The sequence below is a fragment of the Delphinus delphis genome, chromosome 4 (genome assembly GCF_949987515.2).
Source record: "Delphinus delphis chromosome 4, mDelDel1.2, whole genome shotgun sequence".
NCBI lineage: Eukaryota > Metazoa > Chordata > Mammalia > Artiodactyla > Delphinidae > Delphinus > Delphinus delphis.
In genome coordinates, this window is record NC_082686.1 from 13,535,892 (window position 1) to 13,555,681 (window position 19,790).

General features: G+C 41.3%; 1 protein-coding gene across 1 annotated transcript in view; it reads left to right on the forward strand.

The window, feature by feature from the left end:
• TIAM1 (TIAM Rac1 associated GEF 1) overlaps positions 1 to 19,790 on the forward strand; it is a 146,418-nt gene that overhangs the window by 53,179 nt on the left and 73,449 nt on the right. Inside the window, exons 7-11 of the mRNA XM_060010397.1 lie at positions 2,723 to 2,869; positions 4,379 to 4,420; positions 5,423 to 5,497; positions 7,967 to 8,137; positions 14,172 to 14,276. Coding sequence (XP_059866380.1) covers positions 2,723 to 2,869; positions 4,379 to 4,420; positions 5,423 to 5,497; positions 7,967 to 8,137; positions 14,172 to 14,276 — 540 coding nt within the window. The remainder of the gene's footprint in view (positions 1 to 2,722; positions 2,870 to 4,378; positions 4,421 to 5,422; positions 5,498 to 7,966; positions 8,138 to 14,171; positions 14,277 to 19,790) is intronic.

A 19,790-nucleotide genomic window follows, 5' to 3' on the forward strand; every position in this document is an offset into this window, starting at 1 on the left:
GTAGTATTAGGTATTATAAGTAACCTAGAGATGACTTGAAGTACACAGGAGATTGTTATGTAGGTCATATGTAAATGCCGTGCCGTTTTATATAAGGGACTTGCGGAGGGGAGGATTTTGGTATCTTCGGGGGTCCTGGAACCAATTCCCCATGGATACTGAGGCACAGATGTGTGTGTGTGTTTGGGTATGTGTGTGTGTCTGCCTACATGTGTGTGTATATGTATCTATGTATAAACATGAGACTGCATGTATTTTTTTTCTAGAATTTTTAGCTCTAATACCATTTATACAGTGGTTCTTAGCATCATTTTGTGGTGATAAGCTTAACTGATATTGACATAGTTAGGTGAACATCTATGTGTGTCAGCACATTATCATTTATTCCTTTTATAACCTTTGTTTACCTTTAGCTTAGAAAGTGAAGACAATAGAGAAGAGAAAATGTTTACATATTTAACATAAACACGTGCCCTTTGTTGATTTTGTTCCCTACAACACCTTGAGTGTAATAGTGGGTTAGAACTCTTTCTGGGAGCACTTTCCCACCATTGTCTCGAGTACCACATTTTCACATACCCTGATCTGGGTTTTCTTATGTGCTAAGCTGAGAAAATACAAGACCTCGCAGCTCCCTCCTCTTTTTTGTTTGGGACTAAAACTTTCCCCCTAATACCCTCGTAGAGAAACTGTTCTGATTCCTGGTTTTGATAGATGTGGGGGGTCTTTGCCAATCTACTCATGGGGCTTCCAGGGTGTTGACCCTGTCAATACTGAAAACCCCAGAAGGGTGTGCCTTGTAACCAACGTGCTGAATGCTGGGGGGGGGTCCCCTGTGTTACCCAACAGTATTCATCCCTGAGAATGCTGCCAGTTGGCAGCCGTCACACTGGGAGTTGACCGTGTGGGAATCTATGACAAGTAGGTTCCAAGATATATACCTCCAGTGACAAAGAGCAGGCGGGGAAGTTTCAAGTCTAACTCGCAGTACCTCCTGACACTCCCTCTTTTGAAAGGAGAGCCCATGGGTGGCCTATTGAGACCTCCTGGCAGAAGTTCCCTCAAGTTCCTGGGACTTTGCTTACAACCTGTAGTATAAGGCTCAAGCCTGAAGGATTGCCTGGGAAGACGATGTGGAGTCCTCAGAGATCTTGCATGTGCCTGAGTGGCGATCACAGTGGCAGATTTAGTTTGGCATGTTCCCTTCTGCAATATTGAACTATTTATCTGGGTCGCTGGCACCTTGCAAATATCTCAACAGAGTTTAGCTTCCTTTTAAAAAAAAAAAATACAATTTTTTTCCCGAAGTTAAAATTTGTTTTAATAAAAAGATGCATACCGTATTTTAAGTGAAAATGACAGAATTGCCAAATACGTTCAGTACATTCCCATTTTTGTAAAACGATTATATAGATATTTGCTTGGAAATAAGGTCTGGAAGGATATAAGCAAAAAATTAATTGTGGTAGTTTTCATGTTTCGGGAGAGGAGGAAAGTGAAGGATAATGGAAAACCCCCTCCTTTCGAGGACCATTTCTGGAAATTACAAATACAGTAAGTCCCCTACATACAAACGACTTCTGTTCCAAGAGTGCATTCGCAAGTCCAATTTGTTCGGAAGTCCAACGAAGTTAGCCTAGGTACCCAACTAACACGATTGGCTGTATAGCACTGTACAGTAATAGGTTTATAATACTTTTCACACAAATAATGCATAAAAAACAAACACAAAAAATAAAGAAAACATTTTTAATCTTACAGTACAGTACCTCGAAAAGTATAGTAGTACAGTCCAACAGCCGGCATACAGGGGCTGGCATCGAGTGAACAGGCAAGAAGAGTTACGACTGGAGGAGGGAGAGGAGGTGGGAGATGGTAGAGCTGAAGGATCCTCAGCAACAGGAGATGGAGGGCAAGCTGCAATTTTACTCACGCCTGACGTTGATGGCTCAGGTCCTGGTTCCTCGCTGGAACCAGATGCACGTTCGCATCTTTGAAAGTTTGCAACTTGAAGGTTCATATATAGGGGACTTAGTGTAACCCTTCTACTTCCCCTTGACCAGAACTTCATCACAAGCCCATGCCCTGCTACAAGGAAAATAAGTTCACTTCGGTCAGCCAGATGGTCAGCTATGTTTGGGGTTTCTCTAAGGCAGAAGGGACATTGATATTGGGGGACAGCTATCACTTGCCTAATAAGGAAAGTGATTTCATGTAATTCTGAGACAACTAAATAGAAGAGATTGGTAAATTTAGATTCAATATGGAATCACAGGAACCAAAATGTGCTGTCTTCACTATTTTTGCTGACACTCAGCCATCATTTTTTGTTAGAGCGAAGAAACAACTCTGTACCATTTGGAGAGAATCTCAAGAAAGTATGGTTAGTTTAACTTGATGCTGGAGTTCAGGGATGTGACCAGAAGGGTATCTAATTCTTGGAAACCTAGCATACATTCCATTACTATTTTACGTATTTTTACTGATGTTTTCAGACAGTGATTGAGTTTGCCAACCTTTCGTTTATATTTTGAATCTAGGAAGGGCCCTCAAAGCCCCTATATGTGTAAGTCATGGATGAAATGCTTTGGGTGGTGGGGTCAGGGTTGGCTGGCATGAGGGGGAAGGGGCTTTTGGAGGGTGGGACTTACAGGACGGCTTGGGGAACAGGTGAGTGGTCTTGACACATCTCTTGTTGATGTCCCCTCTTGCCGTTCCTCAGGTGGCCGCTCGCACTGGTGAAACTGGAGTCAGAAGACGTACTCAGGCCATGTCCAGATCTGCCAGCAAGAGGAGGAGCAGGTTTTCTTCTCTTTGGGGTCTGGACACTACCTCCAAAAAGAAGCAGGGACGCCCAAGCATCAATCAGGTAGGTTCCAGGGTGGATGAGAAAGCAAGCGTAGATTGCTCCCACGGACACCTCACTTTGGGGTGTGCATGTGTGTGCATTGTTCCTTGATTGATACTGTTATATCACATCAACTAGCTGACACAAAGAAGTTAGTTGTGCTAGATGCTTTTTTTTTTTTTTTTTTTTTTTTTTTTTTTTTTTTTGCGGTACGCGACCTCTCACTGTCCGGACGCGCAGGCTCAGCGGCCATGGCTCACGGGCCCAGCCGCTCTGCGGCATGTGGGATCTTCCTGGACCAGGGCACGAACCCATGTCCCCTGCATCGGCAGGCGGACTCTCAACCACAGCGCCACCAGGGAAGCCCCTAGATGCTTTAAATAGATAACGTATACCCATAACATTGAACTCTGCTATTAGTCTATCACCAAGCTCCAGTCTCCCACCTGCAACCTTTCCAAACCCTGGGTAATTACAGAGGTACTGAAAGTGCACTTCTTCCTGAGTTTTCAGAAGAAAAGCAGGGCCTGATGATGAAGGCAAGTGGGCACCTGAGCAGTCTTTTAAGCTGCCTCTGGCACTGGATCAAAGGCAGCCTCCAGGGGAATCTGATTGTTTCTTTGCCCTTGACTTTTGGGGGTTGACATTAAATGGGCAGTTCTTCTGCCTACTTACATCAGGAACCAGGAATCCGAGAGCGCTCACTCACCACTGTGACTCCCTTCTACTACCCAGGTGCCAGGGCTTGAAGGGGACCTACCTCAGTGCATCATGAGTGGCACCCCCTAGGGTGCTGCATCATTGGGCCTCTGTTAACCAAATGCTCTGGCCTCATTACTTTGACTTTTTTACTAGCTAAGTCCACTTTCCTGCGGGAGTTACTTCTGGGAAACTCTCCATTGTCATTGTCATCCACCTTCTTTGGCTTTGAGAAACAAGTGGCTCCAGAGCCGCTTCAGATTTTAAGAACTGGAAGAACATAGGTATTTGTCTTTCAGGAGAAGGAGAACGTCCAGTGCATGAGCCGTAGAGGCACTGAACAGTTTGAGGTCATGACTAGGATTGCCAATTTGACCTATTCACTCTGAGCCCGTAGGCAAAGTGAGAATTCCATTGACTGACTCAATAAAAAAGATCTCATCATTTATTCGACCAGTTCAGCCATTAGTTTACTTAAGAACTGACATTTAAAAAATAAATTAATCCTGAAAGCTGATGTATTACGTCCTTAGCTGACCACCACACTCATTGTTTCCACCTGGAGTGTCTGGACCATTGGTGGAACTTGCAGGGGACCAGACGAGCAGATGGGAAGAGGCTGAGCGTTCATGCAGTTTGTTCTCTGGTCTTTGGGGAGAGTAGAGCATCATCAAGTTTGCTACCTGGGGTTTTGCTTCTGTGTAAATCCGAAGAAGAAACTGTTTGGAGGAAAGTCAGTATTTCTTCAGAAAAATCGCACGAGACTTGATGCTCTTGGTTAAACCTGCAAAAGGGTGGCATTAACAATCAGCATTTCCCCCCTTGTTTCAGGAGGTGGTGGTGTCCTTTTGTGTGCATCGTTCGGCATTGCAGGTGACTCAGACGGACACTGTAAATACACGTCAGGGTTCGCAGCTGGAAGTTTGGGTTGTATTTCTCTTCTATTGAAAGCCTTAGTTCACTTGTGTGCTTCTACCTTATGGGTGCCCACTTATGTTACAGTCCATTGCTGCTGAAACATATGCCTGAATTTAAATGAATCCAAGAGAATGTTTTAACTTTTTCTTTTAATCAAAGGACCATGTAATGTCTTACAAACAATTCTTGTTATTCTCTCTTACAGTAAGAGTTTAAAAAAACCTCTTACTTAGCCGTAAGTATACCAATAGAAAGTTACTTGTTAATTTAGTACTTTGAAATGGATAAAAATTGTATGTTTCTATATATCTCATTTGCATTGGAGCAAAGACTTTTTCTTAACCATGTATATTATACCGACCGTACACAATCGGTTGAGAGCAAACCTATGAAATTTTCCCATGTGTTTAGGTTTTGACTACCTAGTGGCATTGGTACCCTGATGTGATTTTAGTCATATCTTTAAGTTAGCAGGATTCATTAAATTTCAAAGGATAGACAAGTTTCTATTTTTTTAAATAAGAAACTTTTCCTTGGTGTTATGGTAATATAATTATAAACATATGTTCTCAGGTTCTGAGGTAAAAAGTAAACTCATTATTATTGATAAATTTCTGATTAGGTATGTGATGCTGTAGCTGAAATTCTTCACTGTGAATGAATCTGGTTCATTGCATTTGCAGGTTTATTTTCTTTAAATTTAGATGAATTGTCCAGATCTAAAGCCAATTTAAAAAAATTGCCCAAGACGTGGGAAGTGATCTGATATAGATAGAGGGATGATTTTCATGGTCTTTTAGCTAGTACATTATTTTACCTACTTCAGGATTTGATGTAAGAGTATCTGAAACTTCTGTAATGTTTTCTAATAGTCAGGCCTGTTTTCATCCCCCTTCTCATGCTTCATTTGCCCTTTTGCCCAGATTTCTTCTTAAGATGATACTTTTGTGTACGCAGGTGTTCGGTGAGGGAACTGAGGCTGTAAAGAAATCCTTAGAGGGAATATTTGATGACACTGTTCCAGATGGCAAGGTAAAAACAAACACATGTTCCTTTTCCAAAAGTACCACAAATACATCAACACTACACAATGCAGCGGTTTCTTGGGATCCTAAGATTAAGTACGCTCAGTATTAAAAACTGAAATGATCGGTCCTTTAAAATTATGTAACAGGTCGAGAAGAGATGGAAAACTTGATAACAGTAAGAATATTCTCCTGCTGACGTAACATTTTCAATAACTATCATTTGAATGTTGAAGTTTCCATGTAGACTATAAGAGGAAATTGTGGGGTACTGGGTAGCAGAATATTTTATGCCATTGTTAATTCCTCTCATATACAACTTTCTTCTCAGGAGGTGAGTTCTTACTGCCCTCCCTCTCTACCCACACATGCTGCTTTTTTCCTTCAATTAATTTCAAAGAACTGTTCTGACAGTTTGTTCTTTAAAAACAAAATGCGTTTGCCTCCCAAGACAAGCGTTCGATTAAAGATGCCCAGACTTGATTCAACCTTGTGCTCGGATTTAAAAGGGTCTTTCCAACTGCTCTGATTGAAAGCCCATAAAGAATATTGATTTTTTTTTTCTAGGCCGCTTTTTTTCAGCCTCTAAATAAATGGACATTCCTTGTTTTAAAGACCCTAATGATGATACAAGCGGCCTCGTTGCTGGGGGCAGTGGGGGGATTCTGGTGTTGATAATGGGACCTTGGTATGATCCTCTGGTTCTTGGACTCAGAATCAATAGGACAGGGTTCAGCTCTCGGTGGCCATGCAGCCGAGCAATGGCTTGCCCCTCGTTCTAGATGGAGCTGAGCCTCCAAAATCAGAGTGTAGTAGGGGAGTTCTGGCTGTTGGGGGGAGGGGGGATAAGAGTGGCCGTGGACAGGCCTTCTCTCCCTTGGATACCTAAACTACTCCTGGATTATGTCATCGTGGATATAAAGGCTGCTGTCCTTGGAAATACCCATCCACAGCACTCTCTCTGAGCATCTGTCTGTTTCTGATGAAATTAAATTGCTGTTCTTATGTGCAATCCAAGCATAGATGTTTTTGATGTTCATGTAGTCATTTCTGAAGTTAGCTAATTCATCTTGCATACCATTATTAGTGCACTTTTAATTTTCCCCAGGCACACAGATCCTGGAAGCTGCAGAAGTTGTTCCACTGGATTTCTGTGTCGCTTTTTTGTTTTTCCAAGATACCCCTTTATCCTCCTCCTTGGCTGGAATGCCTTGTTCTCAAAGAGCAGGTTAGATGCAAAACTTGGGCTGATGTAGTGCTAAGGGCAGTTATTTTAGGTGGCATGTAAGGACAGAATGGGAAGATTCCAATGATAGTTAATGGGATTTGGGCAAGTTGATTGCGTTCTGACAGTTCCTTCCCTGGGGTTCAGTTTATCTATGAAAGCCACACCATTCAAAGGCAGAGCTGAAATTGTCTTCTCAATTGAATTGAGTTTAGTAGCCTTTACAAAAATCTTTTCCCCATTCTGGGATCTGTTCTTTTTACATATGGAAGTTGTTATGTTACTACTTCTCAGCCTTCGTTTGGAAACTTGTTTCTTCTTATAATTTGCTGATAGTGCCAAGTGTTCAGTAATCTGTAGATATGTATTTACCAATCCGTGGCCTGGATGTAAACCACATATTGAGCATCAGTATTATTTTTCCATTGCTAAAATCTAATGGAATGATTTCTCTGCTTATTTCAGAGAGATTAGGCTCCTAATATTTCATCAATCTGTGGAGTGTTTTTAGCTTTAGCTGTTTAGCTGACTTAGATATAACCCAGCTGCTGAAGGGTATACATAGGACACGGCTCCTCCCACCCTTAGAAACTTGGTGCTACTCCCTGATGTAGAGGATGGAGTGATGGCAACAGCCTAAGAAGGCCAGAAAGCTGGTCTTTGAAGTTCTCTAAGCCTCATCTGGGAAATGAGGCTGTCTCTCTCCCAGAGTTACATCAGATGTCGAATGTGAGCACACAAACGATGCTGCTTGTCAGTAGGTAATGCCAGAACATCATCTTTTCTTTAAAAATTTCTTTGCAGCCTCATGGTTGCCTTTGAAACATATAGCTCACATGGTAGATAGGCTTTGCTGGAGGAATCTCAGTTCTAAATTTAAATGGTTTGTGGAAGAAATCGTGGCAATAAAGCCGAACCGAACGGATAGCCCATTTCTTTCTTCTTTCTTTTTTTTTTTCCATTTCTTTCTTTCTTCCAATTTTGAAACCCACTCAATCATGCAATGCCCACCCGTGGTTGCCGTGGATCAGGTGCGAGGTCTGTCTCTCTTCTGAGACATCTTTCCTACCTCCAGGAAGCTCCTTTCTCTATAATTTCTTCTTTTCTCGGAGGAGCTCTCTGTCCTTCACCACTGCCGCCACTTCTGCCCTGGGCCCTTTTCATTGGAGTGGGTAATTCCTGTGTGCCATCTGGGAATCTAGATCTTGAGAGACTAACTTGCTGCTCTGCTAACTTTATTTCTTATCGTAGAGGGAGAAAGAAATGGTCTTACCCAGCGTCCACCAGCACAACCCTGACTGTGACATTTGGGTCCACGAGTATTTCACTCCGTCCTGGTTCTGTCTGCCAAATAATAAGCCAGTTCTGACAGCCGTCCGGCCAGGGGACACAGCCCGGGACACCCTGGAGCTGATCTGCAAGGTATGAGGCTACTTGGGGTTGCTTTCTTGAGAAGAACAGAATGCAGCGGAGGAATCCATGAACACTCAGAAGCGTGTGGCAGGGGAGGGTACTTTCAAGAACATCTCCATTTCATTTCAGAGCAGCTTTGGATTTCTTTGTGATAATATGCCTAATAAGTGGAAGTGAATTCTTCAGCGCTGGGAGGAGAGGGATTCTTTTAAGTAGCCTCTTTCAACATGTGTACTCGATAGATTTGTGATAAGCATCTTCCATGCTCATTGCACAAGGTTTAGAGAATTCAGGTAAAGGACAAAGCAGAAAATTAAGGCACCCTTACTTTACAATTCAGAGATCACCTCAGTGAACATTTTGGCATCACATTATGTGCACTATTTGTAACCTGTTCTTTTGACAGTAACTCATACACGGGCATCTTTAGGGTAGGGAAAAACTGAAATAATAAATATAAATTTGACCTCCATGATGAGAAATTCCTCTTCCTAGGAACACACAATTAGCCTCTTTTGTTTTTTAGAGACAAATGATTGAGCTCACTTCCTCTGTTTTTACCTTACGCTGTAGAAACTTCTTGATCTTTTTCAAGGTAATCCCTGTTTCTTTTTTTTTTTTTTTTCTCCCTCCCTGAAGGACAGGTGGATGAATTGGATTGCCTTGAGTGAGGGAAGGGAAAGAGGAAAGAAAGGAGCTTTCCTAACATGCCTGCTTTTCTTTTACATAATTAATAGCATTAATAGTCTTATTTAGTAGTCATATCAAGTCTGGGCAAGAACGATACGTCCCCATTGTACAGATGGAGAAGGCCAGGCTCAGAGAGCCTTAGTTCCTTGCCTGAGTTCACATCACAGTCATAATCACTTGCAAAGGAGGTTTTGAATCCATATCTGGCTGTTCCAAACTTAGATGTATCCCTTTGTGCCAAGTGGATGGTCACAAGAACTGTCAGGAGTCAGGAAGGATGGTCCGTAAGGGGTGGAAGAATCTAGAATATATTCTTAGGAGAGTGAAATGGTCTTCTCTGAGGCCACTAAAGGGAAAGTGGAAACCTTTTCTGTCATCATTTTATCCTAGAAGAAGCTGGATGAATACAGTGGTATTTTTGGACCTCCTCATTCAACACAGTGGTTTATAAATGTGGAATAACTTTCACTACCTCAGTTCTATAATTCTGCAATCAGCAATTTTTGTACTTAAAAAAATAAATCACTAGGGCTTTGATAAAGGAAAAATATGGCTTCATATGAAGGGGAAATGGAACACTCTGGCTCAGATAAGCCTGTTGGATCGTCTTCTGTGGAGGAAAAGTAGAAGGACCATTTGTTTCAGGACAAAGCTACAATCAGCTCCCACATGGGTGTTAAAAATAAATGATGCACTCTTGCATGCTTTGACTCCTTCAAGTACACGAATTCTAGCTTTTTAAAGATAATGGTATTTCTGTTCACATTTTTCATTTTAATTACTTAACAAAATTGGTCTATTGAGGATTTCTGCATTCTTTTATTTATAGATTAGCACGATTCTTTAGAGACCCATTAATATTCTGCAGAGCTGTGGGAAGTATTCTCAGAACTGCAGCTGAAGGTGTCAGAAGTAGGACTCTGGGCTTTTTGTATAAGCCAGACTCTGGAGGGTCCTTCCAAGGAGTTGCCTTGCTTTGGAGCCTCCTGTGTACATTGGCTTTAGACTCCATCAGATATCAGAGGGTAGGTCAGAGTTCAGCAATAAACATTGATTGGTGGAAAATTGAACAGTGACTGGGGAAAAGAGTGATTTTAGGTACTTCTCAAGCTTTTGCTTAGATAGAAACTAAGGGAATCAGGGAGGAATAATACTGTCGTGGCCACTTAGAGACCATCTTTAGATAATGAGTTAGACCAGTTCCCCTGTAAAGGGTTTATTTCTGTCACTTGACAGGGTTTTTAATGGCATCATGACGACACACATGCCTTTCTCTAACAAGAGAAGGTCATCCCACTCAGTTTTTCTTGAATCCTCAGGTTTTTTCCCCCAAAACATAGAAGAAAATAAGGTGTGGAACAAGCTTACATCTCTTGAGTTTAAAAACAGAAAAATTTTGTGTGCACTTTAAGAAACTGATGGTCTCCAGAAAAGCACCTGTGTAGGATAAATAATATAGTGTGCTTGGAGCCAGGCACCTTCTAAAGCTTGCTGCTTCGGAAAACACTTCATTGTAATTAGTGGAGCCGATTTTATTCTTCAGAGGGAAAGAGATAATGGGGAAAACAGTGCCACATGTTATTAATGATCTGATTAATGTTGAGTGATTTTTTTTTTCTCTTGGAGGAGGGACTGAAAACAACGGTGATTGTCAGAATGTCTGTCTTTTATTTCTTTATTGTCGTTCTCAACTTTGGTGATGGGTGCTTTCTCTAATATTTAATAATCAATCTTTTTCTTCTGTCTCTTGCATTCAGCCATTCTCTTTCCTATTCTGTCTGATCCACATCATTTCACATCAGTTTGTCATCTGCCATCCGAGCACCAGTCAAGTTCTGGTACAGTAACTGTTTCAAGATCTACATTTCATGTGCAATTCATGTTATGAGTGTTATGAAAGTGATAGTTGCTAAATATAGCAGGTAACCGTGTTAGCCTGTGGGTTGTGGACATGTTCTGATCATTGCAATTACTAAAATAATTGCAAAGAAATTCATTTATTCATACTTGTTATTATTCACGTGTGACCATTGGTATTTATTTCATGGCTTCACTCTGTAGACCTATGGCCTTGGATATTCTAATAACCATGGACATTAAAAACAATAAAAATCACCTCGAAGGGGAGGATAAGTCTCTTTGGAAATTCTGCAGTAGCACTTTGTGTGTGTGTGTGTGTGTGTGTGCGCATGTGTGTGTGCGTGCGTGCGTGCACGTGTGGATCTCTGGATGTCCTAACTGCATGCGTTTATGTTTCCTGAAGAAGTTTGATTGAAATGGAAGAATATGAGGAGACATGGAAGAACAAAACATTGGTGGATTTCAAGATCGTGTTATTCTCTGTTTTAATGGACTCAAACTATTTGTTGAAAAGACCTACATTATGTTTTGTTGTTTCATCCTTTGAAGGAGTCATAGGAAGATGAAAAATTTTTAAAACATGCCAACTAAACAAATAATATTTGTCTTATGGTATGATTTGGGACTGCATTGTCTCAAAATGAATCAAATGCTTTCTACGTAACTTAATGAACACTGGAAAACAAATTTGGACCATTGAAGTTGTTTTCCCAGCTGAATTTCTCTTACGTTGTAATTGAACATTTTACAAGTGTAAAGCAGGCCAAATCGTTAGAATTACTATCTTAAAATATTCATTAATATTTGGAATTTTTTCTTGCACATAGATGTATTGTGAACATGGTAAGTTGTTAAACCTGCCTTGATACTGACTTGTAAATATTGGAGGAGCATGAAATTCTTGAGAGTTCTGATAATCTGATTTAGTTAATTCATTACGATTTTCCCTTTATGTTAGACCAGCCATGACTAATGGGGGCTCATAATTGAGAAACATTTACCAAAATGATAAGACACATGGGTATGTTGATCCAAAGTCCCATTTTTAAGGTAACTATTTACTGACCAAACCACGGGCTCTTGGGTTACAAATAAGATCATTATAATTGTTATGTTGGTTACATGTGCTCATTTTTATTTTTCGAAGTTATCAAGACATTATTGTAACTTAAGGAAGTTTGAAAAATACGGTGGTGGAGGGGAAGACGGCCAGAGCCACCCTTATTCCTGTTGCTCTGTTCTCTTTGCTTTGTTAAACACTTCAAGGTGTCGGCCGTTATTTGGCGTTCTCTGTGTATCTGTATAAATGTTTTCAGCGTGGTAGCATTTAAGGAATGATGTCTCCATCAGGACCACCTTAAGACGTGGCACCAAACATCTCTCTTTCACACTGAGGTTTCGGGAGCCCGAAGCTTCTTAGGTGAGGTGGCTGTTATGGTCTGGTTTCCAGAAGACTGTCTAAGTGGCAGCCCCATTGGGAGTGTCTACAAAGTGTTGATTAATGATGACGATAAAGTTTCCGGGTGGATTTGTTCCTGTTGACCAAGACGCCATGAAGTTTCATTTCTCTTTCCCTCCCACCTCAGTTGGAAACAGATGGTGAACCAAAATATTTTGCTTCTAATTAAAGATTTCAGTGGGGATCTAGGTCAGTGGGAAGCATTTGCAGCTTTTATCTCTGTGAGGGAAACTTCTCTTGCTTATCGTAGCACCCTGAGTATTATTAATTTGTTGTTTGTCTCAGCGGCTCTTTGACAAGCAGTAGGTAGCACACTTTGAAACTTCCCTGCTTTTGCTTCCCTGGCTTACCCACCCACCCTGGTTATTTGACATCAATGATCTGGGTCTGGCAGACACTGAGCGTTTGATTTTCAGTACCGACAGCGGAAACCCGAAAGCCAGGTGCAAGGAAGGTGCTGCCTCAGTGGTGCCTGTGTTCGGACGGTGGGCTTCAGACTATCACGTTACTCAGAAAAGGATACACGTTGGAGGTTCCCGAGAATCACTATAGAAAACTTCTTTATCATTCTGCTAGGTGTTTAGAACAAACTCACTTCTACTTTCCATAGCCATGCTTTTCTCTAGTGCAGGATCCCTGTCTTGCATGTGTGTTTAATTACGAGGCAAAGTCATCACTGTCGCCAGCTCCCATGTTCTGCAGGCCCCTTCCCACACTCCTGAAGACTGCTTCACGCGGTATCTGGCACACTTCAGAATTAGTTAGGTGTAATTGAATGACTATTATTGGAATAATTATTAGAATGTTCTTAGCTTGGCTTTAAAATTTGGGGCCGGGGGGAAGAAGGTAAACAGAAAGAGCATTAAACCAGTGAAAAATTAACTTCGCTTATTTTGAAATAATTCTCATCAGTTGAGCTTTTGGTGTGAAGAGATTTTATATTGATGAAAAATTTCAAATTTACAAAGAGTAGGCAATAATGTAATAAACTTCTGTGTCACCATCACCAAGGTTCTATAATATCAAATTATGTTTCTCCATTGACTAACTCACTCCCACCCCCTGCTCTGAATGATTTTGGAAGCAGATTCCAGACATCATATCTTTACTAGTACTTCAGGATAAATCTCTAAAAGATAAGGATGCTTTAAAAAAAGACTTGATGGAAACATTTTCTCTCTAGCAATACATTTTCATGTAACTTGCATGTAACTTTTGAAGAGCATTTTTTTCTTTTTTCCTCTGCATCTTCTTGAATGTGAATTGAGGATGTTAGTTATAAAACCATGTTTCCACTGTTGCCTTTTCCACAAAGTTAATTCACGAATGACTTTCTAGATGGAAAAAAGTCATTTGACCCATCCTGAGCAGTGGAGAAGGCCTGGAAATTTCAATCCTTAACTGCTTCAGAATTGTTTTCTTTGGGCAAGTCATTCATTGTGTTTCCAAAGTTGGACACATGCCTGTCTTCGCTGCCCCCGGAGGGAGTCTCACTCGGGGTGTATATAAATAAGACTGAAATCCAAATGCCTTGTCTATACACCAACTCACTTGCAAATGAACTGTGAACAACTGTCCCAGTGTCCCCATGTGGTTAAAAAAATAAGTTTGCCTGGGCACAGATTTCTTCTGTCACTGTAAATCCTTCCTTGCCTTTCTTGTCACTTTTCTTCTCCAATCACCTTTGTATGTTGGAAATTATGTTTAAAGGCCTTTTGGGTCTGATAGGTTTTCTTGCAAACCCAGTGTTAAAGAGCGTAATGGATGAGATAAGCAGAAGTGAAGATGTGACTTTTTTGTTTCCATTGATCATAAGATACCCGTGGGATATTATTAATATATTCAATGAAAATGAAAGTTTGGTTTTGGGTGGAAACCTTTTAAGAAGTATAGAAATTTTACACCTCCCTTCAGTAGCAAATCACCATTATTCTCAGGAATAGATGACAGTACATCAGTGGAAAACTAATTATGTCTATTTACTATTGAAAAGACATTTTCTCTTCTCCTCTTTTTTTTTTGTTTTGGTCCCAGGCACATAGACTGGATCATTCTGCTCATTACCTGCGCCTGAAATTTCTAATAGAAAACAAAATGCAACACTACGTGCCAAAGCCCGAGGAGGACATTTATGAGCTGGTAATGTTTATGTCTGTTGTCCAAGTACATTCTGTAGGAGATTATTTTTAAATTATATGTGTGCTCATGCTAATTGTGGTTGGTGGAGTGGAACAAATTCTAAAATAAATGAGCCTTATTCAGCGCTCTTAAGTTTGTGGAGATGGCCTTACATATCACAATATTTTTGCAGAGTGAAAATGCCACCTTAGTTTATGTGGGGAACGATGCTGTGCTATCATGAAAAAGTGAAATCCAGAACTGACTCTCAGATAGAATTTTAGTTATTATGCCTAGCTTTCGTTGTAGCTTTGACAGGCTTATGTTTTAAATGGGTGACTCAAAGGTGAGCTGGCTGTTGTCAGATAAAAAGTACTAACTCCAATTTTGTATGACTTCTCCCTGCATGTTGAAATTGATGGGTCAAATCCTGTTGGGTGAAAAAGCTGCCATCTAATTATGTGTCCTGGCCTTTTGGAATTGTATTTATTATATAGATTCTTGGGCACACTTATGTGGGTTTGAGTTTCATTATGGGACTTGGGTTCTGAACTGTATCTGGATTTTTATATTGACTCTGTTGCTTACTAATTATGTGGTCTTGGCAAAAAAAAAAAAAATGAGGTGATAATACTTTCTAGGATTTCGCAAAGATTAGAGATAACGGTTCACATAGTAGATGCTCAATAAATGGTTGTCATGGTAACATGGCAAAATAATGACAAGTTCCTTTTTCGTTAGCCAAAGGGTGCTTTTTTCAGTTCCAGGAAAGAAACATTTTGGGAGCAAGGCCCCCTCTCTTGGAGTTTGTTCTTCTTTCTCTGCACTTAGTCATTCCTCTGGGGGCCACCGAGCTTCTTGCCATGGATCTGTGAATGATAACAGTATGACTTCAGACAGGCTTTCACCACAGAAAACAGAACTGAAAATTGAAACCCGAATAGTCTCTTTTTGAAAAGGGGAAGCGTGATTTAAAATTTAGTATATTTAGTAGGGAATTTTGTTTCTAATCAATTTTTTTTGAGGTTTACTTTCTCTGCAATAAAGCATCAATTTTGAGCACACAATTTCATGAGTTTTGGCAAATGTATACAGACAGTGGTGTTTCCAGCATTACAGTCATAATTTAGAACTGCGGTCCCCAACCTTTTTGGCACCAGGGACAATTGTTTCGTGGAAGACAGTTTTTCCACAGACCGGGGGGTGGGGGGTGGTTTGGGGATGATTCAAGCGCATTACATTTATTGTGCACTTTATTATTATTACATTGTAGTATATAATGAAATAATTATACAACTCACCATAATGCAGCATCAGTGGGAGCCCTGAACTTGTTTTCCTGCAACTAGATGGTCCTATCTGGGGGTGATGGGAGACAGTGACACCTGAAGTGTGTTGCTTATGTCTAGTCTACTCCGTAAGATGCAGCTTAATTGTCACTTGTCAGTCACTGATAGGGTTTTGATATGAGTCTGCAAGCAATTGATTTATTATGGTCTCTGGAGTCAAACCTCTCTGCTAATGATAATCTGTATTTGCAGCCGCTCCCCAGTGCTAGCATCACCACCTCGGCTCCACCTCAGATCATCAGGCATTAGATTCTCATAAGGAGCGTGCAACCTAGACCCCTCGCATGTGCAATTCACAGTAGGGTTCACGCTCCTATGAGGATCTAATGCCACCGCGGACCTGACAGGAGGCAGAGTTCAGGCGGCAATGCGAGTGATGGGGAGCGGCTCTAAATACAGATGAAGCTTTGCTTGCTCGCCTGCTGTTCACCTCCTGCTGTGTGGCCCGGTTCCTAACAGGCTCCTGTTCCGTGGCCCGGGGGTTGGGGACCTCTGATTTAGAACACTTCTGTCATCTTAAAAACTTCCCTCATGTCCCTCTAGGTGTTTTCAATGAAATACAAGAGAGGGTGTGCTTTTATACACTCTTATCATGTCACGAAATAGAAGAACGAAATAACCATTTTCAACCATCGCTTAAATCACTAAGTTTAACACAGAGGAGGGTACTTTTAACAGTGGCTGATTTATTTTTTTCTCTGGCATGGGGAAAGCCCTGACTTTGTGCTCCGTGAGTAGAGGAGAGAAAGCCCTTTTTCATACTTAAGAAAGGAAAGTGCTTTGCCGGTAACACTGGAACAGCTATTAGGCCATATATTTTGCATTTCAGAGTTAATGAATCTTTTGTGTCGTAAATGACAGGGGTCATGCCTAAGCAACTTCCATGTCCTTCATATCTTACACACAGTACATGCTTAAGACATACCTTATGAAATTATATTGACTCTTTTATTATTTTTAAGTTTTGGCCATTTTGCGGTCTCATCCAGTATAGGAGACTAAGGTGTGCCACACTTACTCTGTATCTACACTGCTATATATATATATTATAATTACAATTATTTAAAAAAAGAATCCAAAATACAGAGAGATTATGGTATTCTTTCTTGCCCTGTTACAGAAGGTCTCCAGCTCTGAGATTCCTGAGGAAGTAAACAGTACTCACTTTACTGTTCAGATTGTGAGTGAGTATTGCTCACGGGCACCTCTGTCTTTACCAAGATTTTAAACTCTTTTGTTCTTAGGATATCTTTGGCAGCCTGGTAAAGCCTCTAGGTCCCATATCAGAATAATGTTTTCAATTGCATGAAATATATAGAATACATAGGATTACCTATGGCCTAATTGTGTTGAAATAGTCATCAAAACTATTTTTAAAATTATAGATAATATACGTGCTTACTTATTAGCTCATTAAATAACAAGACCCAGCGTAGGTCTAACACCTGCCACTGTTTTGAAGTAGTGATGAGCATAACTGGTATTTTGAGATCCTGGCAGCAACTAGAATATGGTATAAAAATACTGTGATTTCTGTTTCTGACAAGGTCGCAGGCATTGCTCGTATTGCCGTGTTTGTTGCCTCCATTCATTTATAATTGAAGGAAATGCTAAGTCTCAGTTACAGGTTAGGGAATATAAAAATTTCAGGCTTTTTCACTATCCCAGTTCACAGACCCCTTGAATTCTATCCATACATCCATGGTTTCCAATCCGTGCTTTCGGCCATTAAGCTGGTATGAAATGTCATTCCAGGGCAGGGGGTTTCTGAACACACAGTGTTCTTGGATGCCTTTTGAGATTTTACAGGTATTGGATTTATTGTCCCTTACTGAACAAGTATCGGGCCACTTATGGCTAATTGGTTTCCATAACCCACCCCCATTTTATTTTATTTTATTTTATTTTTAATTTATTTTGTTTTTGCAGTATGCGTGCCTCTCACTGTTGTGGCCTCTCCCGTTGCGGAGCACGGGCTCCGGACGCGCAGGCTCAGCTGCCATGGCTCACGGGCCCAGCCGCTCCGCGGCATGTGGGATCCTCCCGGACCGGGGCATGAACCCGTGTCCCCCGCATCGGCAGGCGGACTCTCAACCACTGCGCCACCAGGGAAGCCCCTCCATTTTATTCTTGATGGACTAGGGAAGCTCACACATGTTCGAAGTCCTGTCCTGAAAAATGACTCCTTCATAGATGACTGTCCCAAAACATTTTATTCTCTGCTACTGTTTTGTCAAGTATTCTTGAGTAGTAAGGTCAGTAGTTATTAGCGGAAGTGTGTACTACATTTTAAAAATCTTTTTGGAGGGTCTGGTGCATGTATTTGGTGGGGCTGGGGATTCTTTTGCTTATGAAAGACCATGAATAGTTAGTTTTCTACTTATCTGCTTTGCTAATATAAGTAATACCCGTTTGGCTACTTTTTCATGATCAGTTGGTTATTGGGTCCAATCTGTAGAATGATAATGAATATGGAGGCACTGGGTTTTTTGAAAACCCACATTAAATATGTTTTTCTTAAAGTGACAGGTGGGAATAAAGAGTTTGCAGAAACACTGATTGATTGATTGATTCATTCATCCCGCAAATATTTATTTAGTGTTTATTGTGTTCCTGGCACCATGCTAGCTGTTCTAGGCACTGAGATACACAGAAAAATCTCTACTCTTCGTGGAAAATACATTCACGTTTGTGGATACAGATATAAAAACATGTAAATGTTTTTAACAAAGACAAGTAAATGTGTAATATTTCCCGGGATGTCAAAAGCGGGGAAAGAAAACGTTAGGACAAGCAGATAGAGAAAGATAGACATCTAAAAGCGATTGCGCTGCTCCTTTAGGTGTGATGTTTGAACAGCGTGGTGAGTGAGGTGAGAAGGTGAGTCATAGAGGTATTTTGGAGGAAAGTGTTCTAGGCTCAGGAAACAAAGCTGGGTAAGGCCTGGCAAGGGGAGGGGGGTGATAGTAGAGGTAGTTTACTCATGTTTGAGGAGGATCAGTGAGGAGGGTAAGTGAGGGAGTGGTAGGGAGAGGGAAGGCGGGGTGGGGAGGGGTTTGGATGCACAAGGAGGGAGGATGCAGAAGAGTGACCAGGAGGGCTTGTAGGGCCCAGGTGAGAAGGGAAATCCCCAGAGAGGAAGGGCATTATTTGACTCCTGTCTTAATAGGCTCGCTGTGGCTACTGTGTGGCCCATGAACCTTAGGGCCTTAGGGAAAGAGCTGGGAGAGCAGGCAGGAGGCTAGTGAGCTGTTGTTCAGGCCATGGGTGATGGTCGCTTGGACCAGGCACGCCAAGGAGACCTGGTAGGAAATGAATGTGATTTCGTGATAATTCAAGCGCCAGGGTAATCAGATTGTTTCTTAACGTCTGATGGTGTTTAATCTGCTTTTTGAAAAGAGGGAAAACATGCAGCATCACTGATTTAATAAAAATAAAGGGGTCTTCCCTGGTGGCGCAGTGGTTAAGAATCCACCTGCCAATGCAGGGGACACGGGTTCGAGCCCTGGTCCGGGAAAGATCCCACATGCCGCGGAGCAACTAAGCCCGGGCACCACAACTACTGAGCCTGTGCTCTAGAGCCCGTGAGCCACGACTACTGAGCCCCCCACGCGCCTAGAGCCCCTGCTCTGCAACAGGGGAAGCCACCGCAACAAGAAGCCCGCACACCGCAGCAAAGAGTGGCCCCCTCTCGCCGCAACTAGTGAAAGCCTGCGTGCAGCAATGAAGACCCAACACAGCCATAAATAAATTTAATAAATAAATGCAATGTGTGTGATACTTCTTTGCGAAAGATACATTTAAAGCTACGAAATTTCTGGTTTCAGATATTATGACTGCATCGAAAATATATTTTAAAGTGCAGCTCCTTCTTGAAATTTTACAGGTTTTAGAGATTTTTACCAAACCCAATTTTAGTCCAGCCAGCCTAAGGACAGTGGTCAAGGGCCCTGTCTATATTATACTAAGTTATTGTCTGAAACTGGTAAAAAACACAAAGACTTTCACCCCAATTACAAAGAAGAGAGGAGGTAATATTATAAACAAATAGCAAAGCTTATTTACAAAGCTAAATTCCCACGGGATCTATGGACAACCATTTGGAATTTTCCAGAGATGATTAGAACAAACGGTGATATACTGCCACCTAGGGGGAGAGTTTGGCTCTCAAGGAAATTGAAAAAAC